General features: G+C 32.8%; 2 protein-coding genes across 3 annotated transcripts; one reads left to right on the top strand and one right to left on the bottom strand.

Moving 5' to 3' along the window:
- The first annotated feature begins 6364 nt into the window (after positions 1-6364).
- Positions 6365-10769, top strand: LOC101218252 (50S ribosomal protein L21, chloroplastic). The gene is made up of 5 exons (XM_004149365.3): positions 6365-6735; positions 6883-6963; positions 9938-10039; positions 10182-10256; positions 10468-10769. The coding sequence occupies exons 1-5, from the start codon at positions 6445-6447 to the stop codon at positions 10537-10539; spliced, it is 621 nt and encodes a 206-aa protein (XP_004149413.1). The 5' UTR covers positions 6365-6444; the 3' UTR covers positions 10540-10769.
- Positions 10770-11953: 1184 nt separating this feature from the next.
- On the bottom strand, positions 11954-15796 carry LOC101218491 (uncharacterized membrane protein At4g09580). 2 transcript variants are annotated; one of them, XR_004218380.1, is made up of 5 exons: positions 15050-15795; positions 14040-14310; positions 13772-13942; positions 12925-13120; positions 11954-12317 (listed from the first exon to the last, which is right to left on the bottom strand). XR_004218380.1 is itself a non-coding variant. In XM_031889149.1 (4 exons), exons 1-4 carry the CDS (start codon positions 15286-15288, stop codon positions 12989-12991), a joined length of 813 nt encoding a protein of 270 aa, XP_031745009.1. In that variant the 5' UTR covers positions 15289-15796; the 3' UTR covers positions 12668-12988. The 2 variants fall into 2 exon arrangements, 1 of the variants encoding a protein (XP_031745009.1); XM_031889149.1 differs by lacking the exon at positions 11954-12317 and having other exon boundaries at positions 12668-13120; positions 15050-15796.
- Between the last annotated feature and the right edge of the window lie 5409 nt (positions 15797-21205).

The raw sequence follows: 21205 nt of genomic DNA, 5'->3' as shown, positions 1-21205 counted from the left end.
CAGATCCATGGACCATAACCAAACCCAATCTCACAATAGCCCACTTGAGAATTCTATAAAGAAAAATTTAGAGAAATAAACTAATCTCCGCTACAAAATTTCATAAATGTCTTAAATTATCAATTATTTTATTAATAAGATTTAGCAAATTTTATGGATAAATTTGACCTTATCATTAATTTAAAATAAAAGATATATACGAATATTGATATATTTATTTATTTATTATGGATATTAAAACTTACATATTCATACTATTAATTATTTAATATTTTTCTTGTTATTTAATTTATTTGTTTGCATTTATTAGTGATTCTATCTGATCATGGTATATATGGCATACAATTAGAAAAATTGTATTTTGAATTTAATTAACAAATATATTATCTACAATATTTCAACTAAACTCTCTCTTCGTCTATTTTTTCTTCTTCCTGTCAAATCTTGTATTTTTTGTCGTTCATTTTTTCCAGTGAGTTCCTTCTATATTCTGCTCAGTTATCATTCTATATAATATATATATATATATATATATATATATATATATTTGTTATTGAAATGAGTCTTTCATATCAATGGTTATTTTTTGGTATTAAATACACACTAGAATGTATTTTTTAAATTATTATTACAATGGATTTTTAGGTATTTCAATTGATTTTTTCTTACATTAGTATAGATTAATTTTGTTCATTTTGAGAGGAATATAGTTTCAATTTATAACGATTATATTACATCTAATTTGTAATATTTTCATATATTTAAAGATCTCATTTCATAATTTTTTACCATAGACAAAGTTGGTTTCGATTTACATATGTTTGTTCATTATATATCAGAGCATATTGTATATAATACGTTATAGTGATATATATATATATATATATATATATATATATATATATATATATATATATATATATATATATATTTCATATATGACCAACATTGCAGTATATTTTAGTTCATGAACAAACGTCGTTTCAAAAAGTTATACAATAGTTCATAAAAATTATGTTTTCTAAATCAACTATGTATATTGTTCATAATTTTCGATGAATTATGGCTGAATATATTATATCCATGGAACAATATTATTCTTGTATTTAAAGTTTGTATCTAAATTAATGCATTATATTTTTCATATTATTTGTTAAAGTCAATCTGAAACTACACATTCAATATATGTTAGTGTAAGGTCCTAATCGCGTACCACCAACACTTGCGACAAAGACCCTGCGACGAGGGAGTATGCGTAGTACACGACCTAACCCTAAAAAAGGAAGTTTGATTAACAAGAATCATTGCGGAGAAATCACTCATGTAAGAGTGTATTGCGTGAGAAAGAGCGCAAAAGAAGGAAAAATGTGACGCGAAGAGAAGTACATGTATAAGTTATATCGCGCAGGTGTAAGCAATGTGATAAGAACAAGTAACGAGAAGAAGCCTATATTGGGTGTCAAGCGTTAGACGTTTGACACAGTGGTGCGAGAAGAAGCACTTATGCCTATGAAGCTTTAGATGTTTTTTTAACAAGACTCGACGACCCTAAGAAGAGAAAGAAAAAGGCTTGCACCTTCCCAAGGAGATAAAGAGGGTCGAACAGTTTAAAGAAGTTTGACTTCCTAAGAATATAAGGTGCGCATCTTAGTGAAAAGTCAAATCATCGACTGATGTTGGATCATGTGTCAGGTATGGATTGATTGCATGACGCGACAAAATGGCAATGAGACGCATGTAAAGCGTGGAAGTGACCTTTAGACAAGAAGACTATTATAAATAGAGCTTAAAATCAAGGAAAAAGGGGTCAGAGAAGAATGGAGGAAGAGAGTAAGAATTTATGAGGAAAAGGACAAAAAGAAGTTCAGATTGTGGAATGACAAGATGAGAGAACCGCTAGGGAGAAGAAAACTTCAAAAATAGAGAAGGAAGCGATTGAGATTAAGTGTATATATGTTGTTAGGTGTTGAGGTCATGCAAAGTATTATTCTAAGGATGTATAACCAAGCTAAGGAAGAAAGATTGAGTGTCTCTATAGTCTTACATGACGCGTTAACTATGGAAATTTCTATTATGCCTGAGAAGCCAGTTGGTAAATACATCGCTCCTTAGGGCGTATGACTCAGCTTAGAAAGGAAGCGAGTGCAATACCCAAGTAGACAAAGCTAAGCCAGAGAGCTAGAGAGCTGAGTTAGGGAACTGGTAACCCCAAGTGTGGTCCACTAAGAGAGGTGGTTAGACAATTAAGGCAAAGGGCTAAGGTGCACCTCTACACCTCTAGGCACCTGCCACAACGAGCAATGTTTAGTGGAGAGGAGAGAAAAGGGTTACGAGAACTGCCCTCAAGTTGGGATGTTGATGACTCGAGGAGAAGGGGTTAAAGAAAGGGATCTTAAACCCTTGAAAACCTAAACCGGAAGAGTTTCACCTCGATGGCAAAAGAGAACAAAACGCATTGCTACATGATGAGGTTGTTAGGTGTCGAGACCATGTGAAGACTAGTCTTGAGATTGCATAACCCATATAAGGTGGGGAGACAGTGATGTTTGATAATTTCATACGCATGAGAGTCGTGTCATCTTACCTTATGCCTAAGGAGCCGTTTGGAAGGCATATTGCTCTTGAATGCGGAATACTCAGTCCTGAGGAAAGGCGAGTATCACAATGCGATTGGCAAGACCCAGCCCAAGAGGTGAGAGAGTCAAAGGACTAAGTCTGAGAAAGGAAACCTTAAATGCTATCTTCAAGGTGGGTCGTTGGACGTTCGAGGTAATGAAAGAAGTGGAGTCTTCACGCCTTGAAGTACCCAGCCTCAAGAAGTAGTGCATGGGGAGATGGAAAGGAATAATGTGCATTGCTACATGATGAGGTCAGTAGAACATATGTCGAGGTCAGAGTAAAGGGGCAGTTGTTAAGCGGGGATAACCTTAATGCAATGCGCTAAGAAGGGTAAGTATTAAAAGTTAAAATTTTTCGTTGAGCTAAGAAAGTTTAAGTCTGAGGCAAAGATCTCGCAAAAGGAAAAGTTAAGTAGGATGTTTCGCTTGCTAGGTATTTAATGTGTTACCTCGTGAGAAGAACGCAATAAAGGCCTCGACAACATGCCTCTACTTAGTCATTGGAAGTGACTTTAGAGTGGGGTGTGACAGTTATCATATGAAAAACTTGATATATAGAGTATGTGAAACGAATATATTCAACTAACTTTATTACATGGTATATTATTGGATTAGAATAATTGGGTCTTCAAAATATAATAGGTTTTATATAGAACACATTATTACAATTGTTTATTATATATATAATATGAAATATATAAGCGAAATAATTAAATATACACGTGTATATATGAGAAAGTACGTAAAATATATATCTTTAACTTTACGTAACTTGCTAAAAATCTATAAATATTATAATTATATTTGATATAAATATTAAACATATTTTGAAATTAATAACTAAACAAAATAAGTGTATATATAGATATAACAATTTTACAATATATTATCTTATATATCAAATTATATATGAAATATATATTTTCACTTTTCAGTATGTTTAGCAACACAGAAAATAAATAATGGTATATTTTTTAAAAACTATAGGATTTGTAGAGTAAAAAAATAAAAATGAAAAAATGTACATATATTTGTACAAAACTCGAGCAACATAAGATAGGAATGAAAAAAAATATATATATGTAAAAGAACCATATAACAATGACCATACAAAAAATAAAAATTAATAAAATTTACATGGGTAAGAAAAAATAAACAAAATATTTATAATTTAAAAAATAAATATGTATTATTTTCATTTTTTAAATAAATTGAATCTCATTGTTCGCACGAAATTTTTGGAGAAATTTGATTGAGTTGAACTTGAGTTGGTGCTGTATTTTTGTTGATTTGATGCGATGTGATTCAATCTATAGAATTTGATCATCTAATTCTCTCTCGGTTGAACTTCTATGCTTGATTTGAAGGAAATGAAGCACGTGATGTTCTTGAAGTTGGTTGAACGCCTACGCTTGATTTAAAGAAGCGAAAAACATGATGTTCTTGAAGTTGTAGGCTTGAAAGAAAGTTTGTATCTTCAAAGAAGCTTCAATCTTCGAGGATAGTCGACTTCAGATGTTAAAAAATCTTCTAGCTCTGGGGAGAATTCTCTCACACCTTTCGGAGTAAAAAAATTTCAACCCTTACAAATGAGATAAACTCCTCTTTTTGTAGAGTTCTCTAGTGAGTTTTATGGGTTTGAGTCTAATTGTTTTATGACCAGACCCATGTGCTCAACCACATGGATTTAGGTCATATTTAGTCTTTGGGCTAAATTAAGTTTATTTCTTAGCTCAATTGAATTTAACTCTAAATAAATAATATTTAATTTGATCAAAATAATTAACTTGATCCAATGGTCATAATGAAAACATGTGACATAATTAGAATTAATCAATTTATATTTTTTATTTTAATTTGGAACACATGTCAATTTTTTTAATTAGTCCAAAATTTAATTATTTATATTTTTTATCATTAATTTAGTAAATGATGCGACAATTTGTGATTGGTCTCAAAATTTCCTATTCAACGCTTATGCCATTAAAAAAGACATGTATTATCTTACTCTAAATGCTCCAAACTAAGGGTTGGGCTAAATTATTTTTTTTAAAATTTTTACAAAGGAAAATTTAGGAGCCCAATTTTGATCCTAAACCACTCTTAACCCTTTCCAAAGATCCCAAGAGTCCAAATTGATAAAATAGAAAAATAGAAAAATATGAAGAAAAAAAAATTGGTGCCACAATGTTTTAAATGCCCATAATCTTGCGAAAAAACTACCATATCAAATAAAATTATCCCACAAACCACAAATACCCCACAATTGACTCAAACTCCCAAAAAACGATGATTACATCTATCTCCTAATTTTCCCTATCAATACAATCAAATTAGTTAAAACCTATCAAAATTCTAATTTTCTCTCAAAAGTCAAAATTCATCTCCATCAAACCTCCAAATTCAAAACAGAATTTGGGTAGTTGTTTCATATTTTCTTCAACTCATGCACAAAACAACATTATCATACTTTACAAACCCTTCAAATCTTTCACACCTTTCAAACCCTTCAAGCATTCAAACGTTCACCGAAAAATATTCTTCAAACCCTTAAAACTCTTCAAATCCAAAACAATTCTAGCTTCATCCCCTCCAAAAACGATTCCAACTTCGTCCTTTTTAAACTCTTCATACATTCGACACCAGGTAGGGAAGTATTCAGGTTTTTCTTCTCGAGGAGGAGCTTCTTCATCAAAATAATTTTAGTTTCGTCCTCTGCATAAAAAAAAAATGTTTGTTTTCCTTATTCTTCTTTCGTTCGCTTGAGTTCTTGATGCTTGATAACACCCCTAAAAAACAACAATTAGAATAATAAAAGCAAATAACATGAATAATGATATTTCAAAATATTATAAAAGAATACATATTTTTTAATGACAGATATAAATAACATACATTTTAAAATAATGAACGTATTTTACATATACATTTTCATATATATTATTTATTTATTTATTTTAAATAAATATAACTACCGTCAAAATATACATTCTAAAATAAAAAATATTAACGAACTTATTCTGCATACCAAGTATGCACCAAATTTTCGAAATCAAATGTAAAATAGATCTTATGTTTTTATTTAACAATATAATTCTAAATTATTATTAAAAAATATATTATGTATTATTTAATTATAAATTACCAAAATTGTTAATAAATGGTTTATGATATAATAAACAAAGAATGCGGAAGATATATTTGTCATTATAGGGAAAACTTGTGGCAATCTTACCTAGAAACAAAATCCCAGATTTAGTTAGGAAGGTCTTTCTCAAATGCACTATATGGATCCATTAAAACACACTGTACTTTAAATTGAGGAGCATATTCGAGATTAATATAATTAAACCATGTCCATCACACAAGAAAAGGAGAATCTTCGGACGCACAAAATCATTGGAAGATATACTCAAAATTGTCGGAAAAAGATCTCTTGATGCATAATGTGCGTAAGGACGAAAATTGAAAGTCAGACAAAATGAGTCGAGAGAGCACGAAACAAAGTGTCGGGAGGTTTTAAAAAGTTCTACCGTCTTTATAGATTTTTGATTTTGTTAGGGAAGTTAACCAAAAATTGTTTAGGATGCAACGGAGACAAAAAAAGAAGTTAAGGCAGCTTATATATATATATATATATATACACAAAGATTAAATTAAAGGCAGAAAAGTTAAGTCCTAATAATATTAAGTTTATGGAGGGTACAATAGTCTTTTTGAAAGTGGAAATGGATAGGATAGGCCTGAAGTTCAAAAACAGCAAAGGCATCGCTAAAACAGAAAACAACACACACAAACAACACAAGACCTTCAACAGGTCTCTCTAATGGCCTCTCTTACTCTTTCCCTCTGCGCCAATTTCTCCCTTCAATGCCGACTCTCCACCAACCATAATCTACCTCTATCCACCCCATTTCCCTCTTCTAATTCCAACCATCATTTCCCCCTTTCCACTTCACCATCTTCCCTCAAGCTCTCTTCTTCCCGCCCTTCGTTCTCCTTCCTCCTCAACTCCTCCGACTCTGAAACCGCCCTAATCGACTCTGACCCTGCGGATTCTCAAACCCTTGAAATCCCCTCACCACCCAACCGCGAGGAAATCTTTGCGGTTGTTATGGTTAGTCTTTAATTTCACTGCTTTCCTTCTGTATTTGGCTAAAATGCTGGACTTCCGCATTGCAGCCTCACCCTTTATAATATGCTTAATTTCATTGCTCCCTCTATGTGTGTGTGTGTGTGTATATGTGAATTTGTTTCCAAACAGATTGGATCCCGCCAATATATAGTCTTTCCAGGGCGTTATATCCATACCCAGAGGCTGAAAGGGGCTGACGTCAATGATAAGGTGGGTTTTCTTATTATTCCATTCGTTTTATATTTTGATTATTTGAGTTGCTTGCTGTATTATTTTGTACTTTTGGAGATCGGAGTATGCGTGCTTTGTTTGAATTTTAAGGTAGCACTAACATATTGTTCTCAACAGTGACTTGCATTGTTGTTTACTTTATGTACTTGGCAACTTCCTTCTGAGTAGTTACCTAAGAAGTTAGAAAGTGATAGAGTTTTAGAAATTTTGATTGGGATACTTTACAGTTTAGATATTATTTGAGTAAAACTGCCATCGTCTATTGTCATGTTTACTCTTGAGTTTCCATTTTTCATTTTGGTATTAATTCGGTTGGCGGTCTTCCTAAGTTAGAGACATTAGACAATATTAATATAATTTATTTTAGAAAACTGCGTTTGGAATTTAAAAGAGAATAATGATTAGAGTCTGAAAACAAGAGATGTAGAGCAACTCTGTTATGGTATCTTTCTACTTTCTACTAATTACTTGTTCCATTATGGACATGTCTCCATCACAAAGGTCACCCACTGTTGGATAAATTTTGGTCTTTTATGGTCCTAAGCTTGCTTTTGCTAGTGAAAATTGGGTTCAACACAAAATTTAATATGAAGCTTGCGTATTTAGCATGCTTAAATAGATTATAGATATTTTGGAACAATCTCCTCTCGTCCTTCAACTGGCTAATAGTTCTCCCTTAAGACCCAAGGCTTCTTCTCTCTCACGCCTTAGGAGGGCTATTCAAAGAGGGAAACATCTTTGGGTAAATCTTATTAGAGCCTTCTGCGGGATCATTGGGTGAAAGAAATACAAAAGTTTTCTAAGATAAGGAATCCTCTTACTGTAGATCTTTTTGTCCTATAGTTTATACTGTTCTGATTTGGTGTAAATGCTCCCTCCTTCATCACCATAGCTTTTCCATCCTCCTTTCTAATTGTAGGGGTCTTTTGTAGCTCTCCCTTTTGAGGTTTTCCTTTTTTGTAGTTTCATATACCATTGTGAAATTGTTTCCTATCCATACAAATAAAATAAAATAATAAAAAAGAGAATAAATTAGAGCTAGTGAATGTTGTTAGGTTTGGTGAAAATTTTGAGAATTGAGATAATTTGGACGTCATTCATGAGTAGTGGTGCTAGAGCTTGATCTTGGGGCAGTGTCTTAAGTCAAAACAATTTGACAGGAGTGTCGCTACAGCCTAATTTTCTTTTCCTTTATATTTCATCAAATAATAGTAACAGTAACCAATAATTTATTACTACAAAAAGAAAAAAAACTTTAGAAGAAGATAGGTTCCTTATCTATGATTCTGTTCTAGACTTCGTGAAATAAGCATGGGTGTTCTTCAGATGTCTTTCGATCAGTTCTTTATGATCAATTGACTATGAATCTCAAGACTTATCTCTTATTCTTTTCTGTTACAAAAAGTTTGTCTTTTCTCTAACTCCATTGATTTTTGCACGCTCTTTCATTGCCTCTCAAGTCATCCAACCTTCCATGTGATTTTCTTTTGCTCGTTTGTTGATCTTTTATTTATTTTTGCCAACATGAGTATAACTATTGGCTTGTACTGAACTAAGGTTCGATCCCCCCACCACAGATATTTGGTGATCTTTTTCTAATCTCCTCGTTTTCATTTCTTCATGGAGGCTAAAATCTCATAGAAACTTTGGTTTTATTCCTAGTGTCCAAAGATGTTAAACGTATGGTTTTGAGACACTACTTGTGTGTTAGGTGTCACTCCACGATAAATGGAATATATTTCTTGAGAGAATTTTGCGTTAGTTTGGTTTCTTTTAGACTTTGTTGCAATATAATAAAAGAAGGTGCTTGGTAATCCTCCTTCGCGTAGCATAAAAGTGGGTAGGTTTCTTTGATAGCAGGAGGAGGTCAGAACTATGGCTTCAATGTTTTTCTCTACAATTTTTCAGTTTTTTCCTTTCTTTTTTTTTTGGAGAGGGGGGTACTTGGCTTGTTTTTCTTTTTTTATTCTTAAAAGAGACAGATTCATTTAATAATAAGAATACAGATATTTTACAAGTTATTGTTCAAAGCACTTTAATGGGGAAAAATAATGTTTTCAGGGTAATTACTAAAAGAGTTGGAAAGAGTATTCCAATATGGTACTGAAGAAACTGCCCTATTCTAAAAAGTACCTGTAGAAAGTTCAATCTCCTGAAAAATTATTGTATTTCTACCCAACTACATCTCAAATAGTCTTCACCGCATTGTTATCAAATTCTGCTTTATCCCTTTTAGCAAAGTCTCTCAAAGAAGGTGTCCTATAGTTTCCTTGATGTTCTTTGGGAGGCACCAGTGGATGTTGAGGATTTATAAAAAAACATTGGACATGTTACCATTTGGAAGTAGATTTGCAACTAAGGAAGGGATGATCACAAATTCACAACAATTTGATATTTCTTTTTGCATAAAATGCATCAATTCAGAAATAATTAAATGCTATATGGGACCTTTGTACTTTGTTCGTTAATACTGGTTCCTTCCATTGTGATCAAAGGCAGAACATGTTCTTCTAATTCAGCTTCGAGGGAGATTTTCCTTCTTTTTTTTTTTTTCTTTATTTCATAGCAGAATTTACTGTCCATCCAGCTGCTAGAGAAAAGTCGTGAAGTTCTTTCTATTTTCCCATCTTCCATCCTTCCTTTCAAAATAGCATATTCTTGGTGGAAATCGGGAGTAATGAGATTATGGATCAAACAAAGAAATAAGCTTTAGAAATTTGACTAGATTATGGTAACTTAACTACTGACCAAAATTTATGTGAAATGCATTTACCTAAGTTGTGAATATTGGTTTAGGTTATAGTGCTTAGATTCAGCATTGATTAGCTTGATGACTAACGATCATCAGGCTTATTGTGTAATAAAAAACAGATCTTGTCTCATCTAATATATGTGCAATTCATTTTGTGATACGGTGATTGTCTTAAATTTTTCTAAATTTCTGATTCTGCAGATAACTCTGAACAAGGTTTTGCTTGTGGGAACAAAAACTCAGACATACATTGGGAAACCAGTAGTTACAAATGCTGCCGTTCATGCCGTTGTTGAGGAGCAGGTAATGCATCAAATTGGTTATCATCCCTTCATCAGAATAGAAAGGGGAAGAAGACTAAAGGAATAGAACAATGCTTTTTTTTTTCTTGGCTTGTCTTGTTTTCGTTTCTCTTTCTAATTGGTCATTTGTTTCTCTTAATCAGGGATTAGATGACAAGGTAATTGTCTTCAAGTACAAGAAAAAGAAAAACTACCGGCGAAACATTGGACACCGTCAGGTATTTTTTGGTCTTCACCTGTCTCTTCTCACTACCCTTGTTTTACCACACAGATTTGCAGTATGTTCTTGGGATCAGCCTTCACACCTCTCTCTCCCTGATGTGCATGTCTTTAGGAAAATTATTTGAATCAACGTTTGTCTATATAGATTCTGAATCTCTTTTTTTTTGGGAATATGTTTCTTCATCTGTTTTTACCCCAATGATGCAGCCAAATACACGAATTAGGATAACTGAAATCTCTGGATATCAAGACTACCCAGCAACCACTCTCGAGTCATAGGAACAAATTCCGATGCTTTGAAGATCTTATTCTTATTTCTTGCTCAAAATTCCTCCCTTTTTGTATGTAAGTTCTTGTGATTTAAAATGTTTCAATTGAGTTGTTTCTATCTGATAATGAATCTAAGATCTTCTAGTGACCATTATGTCAATTTTTGAAGTAAATTTATTGCTAATATGGAGTCCTAGGAATGCACTAATTTGAAGCTTAACGTTTAAAGGATATCCAAATTCAGTTGGCATATTTGAAATATGGTAACAATCGACTGTCTTTTATACGAGTGTCATAAAGGTCTTTTATAATGATTTTGTTTGTAGTTTTTATTTTTCTTTCAAAAGATGATTTGAATTCTCAGTCAAATTCTAATTAAATACAAAGAAAAAAAAATGATTTTCAAAAACTGCTTTTCTTTCCTTTTAGTTTTTGAAGCTGGTTTTGGAAAACATTATAAGAAAGTAAACAACAAACTAGATAAATTTGAAGCTAATGGTGGTATAAGTTGGATGGTTTAAAACCAAATGATTATCAAATTAGTGCAAAATATTTTAGCCATATGAATAATGCAGAAACTGAGTCTCATTTCTCCATTGCTCTACTCCTTACTCAAATATAAAGTTTCTTTTTCCAATTCAAGTTATTTGTGTCGTTCCTTAATTATTCAAAATGTGAACAATAAGAGATTAGTTTTAGTTATAATTTTACATTATTGAAGTAGCTTCTAACTTTCTATTTTCATTTGAAATTGATCCAATGTGTGCTTAAATAGTTTTATTTAGTTATTTATCAAGCAATCACCAAAACATTTACATTTATATGCTCGTTGAGTATTATCGTTTTTGCCTCAATTTTATGCCAGGATAATAATGGTGTAGGTAGTAAGTTACAAACGAAAAATTGTAGCAGATTAATAAAAAGATGATTGCATAATAGTTACCAATAAATTTCACTACTATCATTAATTTTTTAAGGTTTTCCATAATTTCATGGGACACAGCTCAATCACACCTCTCATTCATTTAATTGTTAAAAAGAAAATGTTTAACGAGTATTATTGATTAATCCTTTAAAACTCATTAAATTGTTAAAAAAAAATGTTTAATGAGCATTATCGATTAATCCCTTAAAACTAATTTCCATGATATAAAATTCTCAAAAGAATTTTAAGAATTTTTTAGGTGAATCAAAATATAAGCATACAAGTAGGTTTTGAAGAGGATAATGTTATCTTAATACATAGCATTTGTAGACACTGAACTAACCTTTATATGAAATTTTTATCTGACTCGCCAACTTGAGTTATACTCAACCAGGATTTGTAAAGAACGTAGTATTTTAAGTTTACTATTAGCTTCATACATGTAAAATACAATATCATTGAAGGAAACTAAGAGGTGTACTTGAAAGACAATACAGCTTAACCAAGAAGATCATTGGAATATGTATAGATCTAGAGAGCAAAAAAAAAAAAAAAGTTATTTTTTAATTTGTAACCTGTTTAGATCCTGTATGCGTTTTCAATACACGATGCAACAAAAAATTATGATAAAATGTAAATAACCTATATTGATTGTAATCAGTGAGCTCCTAATGTGAATTTAAAATATCTTCACCTATTTTTTCTTTTTAAAGCCTCCAAACAACTGCCTATTATCATCTTCTGAATGTATCATCCGAGCTATACAACAGCTTGATGGTACAGTTTGCGTCTGAATCGACGCGGTATTGCCACAGCTAGTATAGTATTATCATCAATCAGAGCATTTGAAACCAATATCAATCTGTACAAACCAAGAAAACAAAAGGTAGTTGGTATATAAGATGACTAAGCAACAGAGAACATTAGACAAAATGCGACTCAAAATGTCAAATCTGACCAAAAACGATGCTCTATGTGTTGTGCAATGCAAATGCAAACGCAAACGGATGACATATTTCAGCACTGAATTTTGTTATCATCATTGTGGTAAAATGGTATTTTCAGAATGAAGGTTAAGATTTACTTCGAAGGAGACGAACAAAATGCCATTTCTTCCAAGGTAGTACTTTCGTGACTACTGACTAGTAATAAATCTTAAGGGGTGGTTTGACCCACAGGATAGAGCTAATAAGCCTGGAATTAAGAAGTTCGTGCTTGAAGTAGTTTCTTTATAAAAGTGAAACGTAGAGAAAGAGAGTTAAAACTAAAGAAGTTGGTGGGCCAAAAGGCCCCTCCCCTACTATTGTAAAATGGTCGATGTTATACTATACTAAATAATCTGGAACAGACAACTAACTCCATGGTGGCACATAAGATGAAATAAGTACAAATAATGTGGGGAAAATTTTTCCTTCCAAAACTTCTAGAATTATACTTAGAGGAGACTGAAAAAATCATAATACAAAGACCTGTAATAGCAGCCATCCATAGACATGGCTCAGGCAGAAATGACGGAGCCCTGAAAATTTGCCGTCATTCGTATACTCGCTTCCTCTTTAGAAGTGTAGGTAGAATGGAGATAAAGCCAATAAAGAAAAGTACAGACAAAGTTTTGAAATCGTATAAATCCTTGACTGATTTCAGCTCTCCAAGTGCAAGTCCAGCCTGATAACAAAGATAACGAGTTAACAGTTAGCTAATTAGCCCATACATATTCTTAGATACATTTGACGTTGCATATGTTTCAACTCACTACTAGAAGAAAAACAAATCATAGCATATATTCTTCAACATGCTTTAGAAACAGAATACTGCAGAAAATGTAAGATCTTGCAAGTAGATAAGAAAAAAAGGCTACATGCATATGTAACCATGTCAGGAAAATTTCCACCAAATATGGTGCTTGTACAGGGAAGAAATTATATATAAATAAATGGATCAAATAAATTACAAAAAAAGACTGCGTCAACGAAAAGGTGAAGATTTATAGTCTTCAGTGAAGAACCACCATATACAGACAATCCAAGATGTGATAAGTGTCATGCCTTTCAATTACCAAGTTATATAAGGGATAAGGTCAACCAATACATCAGACACGACACAACCATCTTTCCACTGCATTCACAATATTAAAACTTCAAGTATTCCATCTTTCTCAAGGGTAAAAAAAACTCCTCAATTTCAAGTATTCTCCAACAATATTTACATGGAAAGCGGTCTAAAAAACACAAATAAAACTGAAAAACAAAAAACAACTGGGAAAACAAATCCTGAAACCAACAAGACATTTAAAAGTCTACAATGAGAGAAATTTACTCTGACTGTGATGTAGGATGCTGGAACAAGGCCAATTAAAGTTGCCAAGAAGAAAACATGAAATGGGATGTCAACAATAGGTGAAGCCAAGTTGATAAAAAGGTTTGGTAATGTTGGTGTTATCCTAAGAAAGAGCATATAATTGAGTAGCTTTTCTCGATGCTTTGCTATCTGGATACTCGAAGCCAAGAGTTAAAAGCAACATAAGATGTGGTTAGCGAGCTGCCATGCAATTGAATTTTAAACAAAAATTACAGTAAATAAGTACCTCTGCCTGGAACAATTTCAACTTTTCAGGCCACATCCAATAAACTAAAGGTCTTCCAATCAACTTAGAGAGAAAAAAGCAAGAGGATGCCCCAGCCGTTGCATTAAAGACAACTAATAGAAGGCCTCTGATAACACCAAATAGAGCTCCAGCAAGCAATGACATGAAAATTGTTCCAGGAATCATGAATGTTTGCATGAATATGTAGGTAGAGCAATAACCTAGAATGAATTGTGCTGGATGATCTTTGGCATAATTTGCAAAGAGATCCCTGGAACACAATTAAAAAGAGATATAAAGCACAATAACAATCAAGCATTAAAAATTAGATTGATCAGGAACAAAATGCCAACAGATAACAATAATCCGCTTGAACATTTTGATAAACTACAAAACCCAACAAGCATTTTTCAATATTAATTTGGGAAGAAAGATTGAGCGATTCAGACTTAGGACCCCTAACTCTATTACCACATTAAACTACTCCCAAAACCAAAAGCTTAAGATGATACGTTATGTAAATCCTTTAATCATATTTCACACAAATAACCTATAAGATGTTCCTCATCCATTCTGAGTAGGCAAGAAAGCCACATCTTCAGAAGTGCAAACATTAGGGGTGTTCAAAAGAACTCAGGAAACTAATCCAACCGACCAAAACCAACCGATATGTCAGTGGTAGGCATTGGTTTTAGTCCAAAACCAACTCCAACCAACAGGTGCTGAGCCTATTATACATAATTCCACCCTCAGGATCCCCATAACCGTTTGGATATCGACTTCCTTCAATACTCAAAAGTGACTTCAGCAAACCATGTCCATCCCCATTCTGTTCCACAGACAATAAAAGAAATGATGAAAAAAGCAACCCTCAATCAACGCTTGCCTTCCAAGTTCATAACAAATCAACACTGATTTAAAAAATACTAAACGGCACAAGGGGAGAAAAGACAATAAAATGTCGTAATATGTTTCCTAAACGAAAAGAGGCCGAAGAGAATAACACATACTTAAGCACACGAAGATCCGAAAGTGTTCGTGGGAGCTTAACGCTCTGGTATTCTGCAGAGGGCATCGTCAAGTACACACAAACAAGGCCAGTGGAGCAGAGAAGGAAGATGCCGAGAGCAGCCGCTAGCTCCCACTTTGTCAATGGAAACCTTTCAAATTTAGGCTTCTTGGCCGTCGGAGAGTCATCTTCCTTCAGTTTCTCCTCATCCCTCATCCCCACATTCCTCGAAGCCGCCATTAATCGATCAAACTAAAGATTTTCCCCCAAATTTGACAGGACGAGAAAGAGAATTCAAAAGGGTCACCCAAAAGAACAAAAGGGTTCCCAATAAAGTAGCCAATGGACACTGCTACGTAGTTTTGGGGTTAAATCAATCGTCAAATGTTGGTCAACAGGATTAACGAGTGAAACAAATGAAAAACCCAGATCTGGGTATTGGTTATTTGTAAAAAAAAAAAAAAAAAATTAAGATAATCGCTACTAAATAATGGGAGAATTTTTGTGTTCCGTAAGAAAAACAGAAATTGCGCCAATCTGAGAACACAGAAACAGGGAAATTGAGAAAAAATTGTGGGAAAATAATGAAAAGGGGTTTCAGTGGGGAAGAAGCTTTGAAATGTAATATCAATGGCTCAAAGGCAGCGTCTGATCTCGGAGTGTAATAGAGGAAGACGGTGAAGAAAAGAAAGAAAAAAAAGATTGACCCTCTTCTTCTTTTCTCTCCGTCTTTAGAGCATCTTCCTCTTCCACCGCTTTATATTTATTTATTTCTTGGGCGTTTTTTTATTATTATTATTATTATTTATTAATATCTATTCCTCCAAACAAGGAATTCAATTTCTTTTATTATGATTTTTCTAGGAAAATAAATAGCATGTTTGCAAATTTGTAGGATACAAACAGATTTTCTTTTTGAAACATGAACACAAAAATATTTCCCAAATGTGCTCACTTTCTTTTAATTCATTGGCTTCCCTTTTACAACATTGGATAATACAATTTTTGTTTTCTTTCTAGTTTTGTTATTAAACATTGATGTTAGATTTAATTATATAATTATAAGTAGGTTTTAAAATATTATATCTTTGTTATGAATATTTTAGAGTCGAATATTATTAGATGTTTACACTCTTCTTCTCTTACATATTCATCTATTAGCCTCTCATCAATAAATAAGAATAAAAATAAGTCCAAGATTAGATGCAAATATGGTAAGAAAGTGGGAGATGATCTAATCAAGGACTGCATAACAGTAAAGTGGAAAATGAACAAAACAACAAAATGAAGAAGCCTCGATTCACGCAGTCAAGTTTAAGCTTCAGTACAGGAGGACATTCTTTTTCTACTTAGATGCTTTGGCTACATTGAATCAAAGGGTTAAATACAACAAAAAAAAGAAGTCTTAATTGGGTGCTAGATTCAGTGTGTTCTTTTCATATGACACCCAACCAACAAGGACTGGTTTAACACTTATAAGGAAATGGATGGAGGTTCAATTTACATAGTTAATAATTACTCATGTCATATGGTTGGCATTAACTCTATTCCTCAAGAGATGGATCAATTAAACTTCTAACAATTGTTAGGCATGTGCTCAAATTAAAAAGAAATTTGATATATCTTTGGACATGTTTGATTCAATAGGTTGTGAACATAGAGAAAAGGAAGGCTACTGTGAGGTTTGGAAAGATTCCAAACTAATGTTCAAGGGAGTAGGAATAAATGGTGTATATGTGATTCAAGGTGTACAAAAGGGTCATCAGCATTACTTGTAACTCATAAAGAACCTACTCATGAATGTATTTGGTATAAAAGACTACTCACAAATTTTTTTTCATCATTTTGTGAGCATTGTGTAATAGAGAAGACTACAAGACAAAGCTTCATTAAAGCTTAATACACAACCAAATCAATCCTTAATTACATTCACCCAGCCACGTTTAGGTCCCTCACCGATTCCATTTTTAGGCGGTTTTAGGTATTTCCTATCTTTTATTGATGATTACTCTAACGAAACTTTAGTCTTTGATAAATTTAAAGAATAGAAAATGATGGTTGAAAAACAAACAAGCTATCATATTAAATGTTTGAGAACATATATAATGACTTGCGTTTTATGCAAAAGTATTTAATATTTTTTTGTAGACAACAAAAAACTGCCAAACATAAAATATTTAGATATGTTAGTGATATATAATTAAATTTGTCTTCAACCACTAACTTAAGCTTTCGGGTGAATTGGTTGTTTAATACGATAATAGAGTAGATAGTCTAAGGAGGTTCTATGTTCAAGCCTCTGTATCAATTTATTTCAAGCTCACAAGTGAGAGAGTGTTAGTGATATATCATTAAATTTTTCTTCAACCACTATCTTAAGCTTTTTGATGAATTGGTGGTTTAATAAGATATACATGCAAAAAAATAAGGTGACCGCGCAGAAATGCTGAATAGAACCATTCTTAAAAAGGTGAGAAGTCTCCTATCAAATTTCTGCTAGAGAAATTTTGGGCTAAAGAAGTCTCATATACAATCCATACACTCAATAGATGCCCCGATGCATCACTTGATCTACTTACTCATGAAAAGAAATGGACAAAGCATCCCTCTTTTTTAAGCAATCTAAGGGTTTTTTAAGCAATCTAAAGGTTTTTTAAGCGTGACCAAGGAAATGCATGACCGTGCTATAAATGATTTAATAAGGGTATTAATGTCATTTATTATTTCAACATGTTTATTGTTTGAGAAAGCAATTGAATTAGATAAGGTGACTTTGTCCATGCCTTATATTCAATTATAGATATTGCATGATAAAATGATTAAAACAATAACTATATTAGGTTATGTTGGATCGCCAACTTAATTTAGTATGGGTAGCCATAATTGTAAACCCCAATTCTTGATATTTCCTAAAAGTTCTTGATGGATCATTGATCATGGTCACTGCATACTATATACTCACTATGTACCTCTTTATCATGTAATTACTAAATCTTTGTTGAGTACAAGTTTTTCTATTGTTTGTCCTAGTGTAAGCGAAACAATAGGTTTTCTTGGTAATCTAGGGTTGAACATAGGGAATTGATATAAAAATCTTAGTTCTAGGATCTACTCTTCAGCTGGGCAGTGTAAAAGAATTATTTATACAGTGTAATGAAGTGTAAGCTTATACTATATCTCTACTTATCTATACAAGATAATCTGTAAAGGAAAATTAAAAATGAAGGCGAAATGGAGGTGCGAACTAACTTACATATAAGAAAGGCGTTTACGAAGATCTTTGCACTGTTAGGTGATTAAGCTTTGCAATAGCCTTGATGCGAAACAACACTGTTAACTAGTTTATGATTAAGGCAAGCACCTATCGGTGTCTTTAAATGCTACATTTGCTCGCCTCTCAAAATGCAAATGACTAAGCTTGGTTAAGCAAGGTATATCTAGAAGATTTCACCTACAAAACTTATAGAGCTTCTCTTTTAAGAGTGACAACCTCTCAGCGCCAACACTTGTTCTCCTTTTGAGACACAAATGATGGAAGTTATTTCATCAAGGTGGAGTTTGTCTCCAAACTTCTCCTTGTACATGTTAACCATATCCTTACTACTTGCCCTCTCGGGTAGTTGGCGTTAAACACTAGCCAAGTGATGAATATAACTCAGCTAACGTGATAAGTTCAATTATAACTTGTCACAAACCTAAACTACAACTAACACATTGTCAAATGAATAGTAAAGATGTGATGGATTGAAAAGGTATAAATATGCAATATATTAAAGAATGTAGACCTTCGACCACTGAACAATATGAACAAATACATTGCAAAAGAAATACAAAAATGACAAAAAATAGAGATGAATGTTACAAGTTAGGGGAAATGAGGGATGGACTCATCTTTACTCAAACCTCAAGCTCTCACTTACAAACTGACTGAAGAAGGGAAAGAAACACTGTTGCAGACGGTGGAAAGACAACTCCTTTACACCGCTCTCTAGGGTTTGGCCCATTTAGGCACTATTTGTGGCTGTCCATTCAGACTTCGTTTTTTGACTTGGTGAGGATGAAGTCCTTTTATAGGCAACTTTCGACGAGAAACTTCTATTCTTCTGAACATGTCGTCAAAAGAAACCATTGTCAAGTCACATCAACTCTATCTACCACTTTTATCTTCTAGTGAACCTCTTCTCACGTGTTGATGTGGATCTCGTTTAGAAGTTGTACTTTTCAGGCAAGATCTTTTTGCGTAGTCTTCGTGCGAGTTCCTCTGCGATTCACTAGCTTATTCTTTCGTTCATATCTTGTGTTAAGACACTGAAAACAAGGTGAAACAGGTATGAAGGCTTATATAAAATGTATTTTCTAGTATTTATGAATTTACAACATAATCTATGCGTTTTGACGTAGTCACTACGCATTTTGGTCTAGTTATTCTATCTAAAAGACTATAATAACTTGTATTTCTACAAGTTATCATCCCCCCACCACCCCAATTTAGAATAATGCTTGTCCTCAAGCATCACTCTGTATCATGTTTGTCCCCAAGCACAATTCCTTCTTAAAGACTTGCATTCCTCCTTGCATTTCTAAACTTCTCAAATACTAGCTAGTTTTATTCGTTATTTATAGTCTACTTTCATCACGTACTTCTCACTATAAAAACATTTCTAAGTTCAAAACGCGGCAAGCTTACTACTCAGAATATCCTTGTTCATTCTCTACAAGAATCTTATTTTCAAATTTAAAAAATGGCCAAAGTTTTCAAAGAGTTTTGAATTCTTTTATTTGGCAAAAAGAATGCTTTTTATTTCACTTATTTACTTGGCATTGAGTGGGAAATCTTAGGCACTCTATGAATTCATTCCTCTCCTCAACTATAACTCTTGTCGCCTCTTACTATTCAACTCTCTACTTTTTACTTCAGAAGATTTGCTTCTTATTTTTTACAAGAGGAAGCACCATTAGAGTTGTTATTTCAATTGAATACAAAAATAAAAGAAAATTTTGAAAATTTTAAACTTTTTGTCTTTACTTTAACTTTTGTTAAAACGCCTTATTTTTAAACGCTTTAACAGGATTTTCAAAAAAATTTAAAAACTTTAACTCAGACCTCGCACACCCTTAAATTTGGAGTGTAGCAATGTCCTTATTGTTAAAAATGAAGGATAAGATTATTTGCAGAAAAATCTTACAAAAGAGATTTGAGGTAGAACTTGTTCAGTTAATAAACTTTTGAAATATTTCCTAAGTAAAGTTCCTTAACAAGTTAAACGACTAAATATAAAAAAATGAAACTTTATTTTACATGGGTTATTTCACTAAATTTATAATTGAAACACGAATAAAAATTAAAGTTTTTAAACGCGGGGAGTCAAGTTTTCGACAAGAAAGATTAAACGCATAGCAATTACATAAAAAATTGTACTTGTATTGAAAAGAACATAAATACGAAGAATACAAATTACATAACTAAATTAAATTTACAAAAGAAGAAATATAAAATACAAAATTCATAACATATTGCCCTTTTTAAGGCTACGGTGGCGGTGGTGGTGGTTGTTGCAGTGACGGTGAAGGTTGTTAATTTCTTCTTGCTTGAACCACAATGTCAAATCATGTCAAGGGTCTCACCATGTTCTGTGGAATCTGAGGCACTGGGATGGTGCTACACACTAATAAATGTCGATATCTTAACAAAGCTATGAATTGTGTGTCACACCTGATATCTTGTAATACAAGTTATTATAGCCTATTTTATATAATAACGAAGTCAAAATGTAGAAGAGGTGTAGCAAAACACATATATTATGTTGAAAAGCGCATAAGTAGTTAGAAATATATTTTACATAAGCGCTCACATCTGTTTTACGCAATTTTTAGTGTTTGAATGCAGGTTGGTAAACAAAAAGAACAAATGTGTGAATCAGAAAGGAACTCGCACAAGGTTATGCGATAAGAACACCGTTTAGGGAATACAATTTCTAAGCGAGGAACCATGTCATCATACAAGGAAGATTCACTAGAAGATAAGAATGGTAATTGGAGTTGATGTGACATTACAATGCTGCAATTGATGTTGACATGCTCAAAAGAATAGAAGTTATCTATAAAAGTTCTCCTTATTTACCAAGGAACATACACTTGGATGAGCCATTTGTATGCC

This window comes from Cucumis sativus, chromosome 7 (assembly GCF_000004075.3).
Source record: "Cucumis sativus cultivar 9930 chromosome 7, Cucumber_9930_V3, whole genome shotgun sequence".
NCBI classification, from domain to species: domain Eukaryota; kingdom Viridiplantae; phylum Streptophyta; class Magnoliopsida; order Cucurbitales; family Cucurbitaceae; genus Cucumis; species Cucumis sativus.
Note: the sequence above shows the minus strand (reverse complement) of the source record. Positions and strands in the feature narration are given on the sequence as shown.

Excerpts from the sequence above, each read along its gene's own strand:
- LOC101218252 (XM_004149365.3), top strand. The coding sequence starts at position 6,445 with ATGGCCTCTCTTACTCTTTCCCTCTGCGCCAATTTCTCCCTTCAATGC. Across the intron at positions 6,964-9,937 it reads GGGCTGACGTCAATGATAAG|ATAACTCTGAACAAGGTTTT; the intron begins GTGGGTTTTCTT and ends CTGATTCTGCAG. Across the intron at positions 10,257-10,467 it reads GAAACATTGGACACCGTCAG|CCAAATACACGAATTAGGAT; the intron begins GTATTTTTTGGT and ends CCAATGATGCAG.
- LOC101218491 (XM_031889149.1), bottom strand. The coding sequence starts at position 15,288 with ATGGCGGCTTCGAGGAATGTGGGGATGAGGGATGAGGAGAAACTGAAG. Across the intron at positions 13,943-14,039 it reads TGAAATTGTTCCAGGCAGAG|ATAGCAAAGCATCGAGAAAA; the intron begins GTACTTATTTAC and ends TCGAGTATCCAG. Across the intron at positions 13,121-13,771 it reads CATCCTACATCACAGTCAGA|GCTGGACTTGCACTTGGAGA; the intron begins GTAAATTTCTCT and ends CTTTGTTATCAG.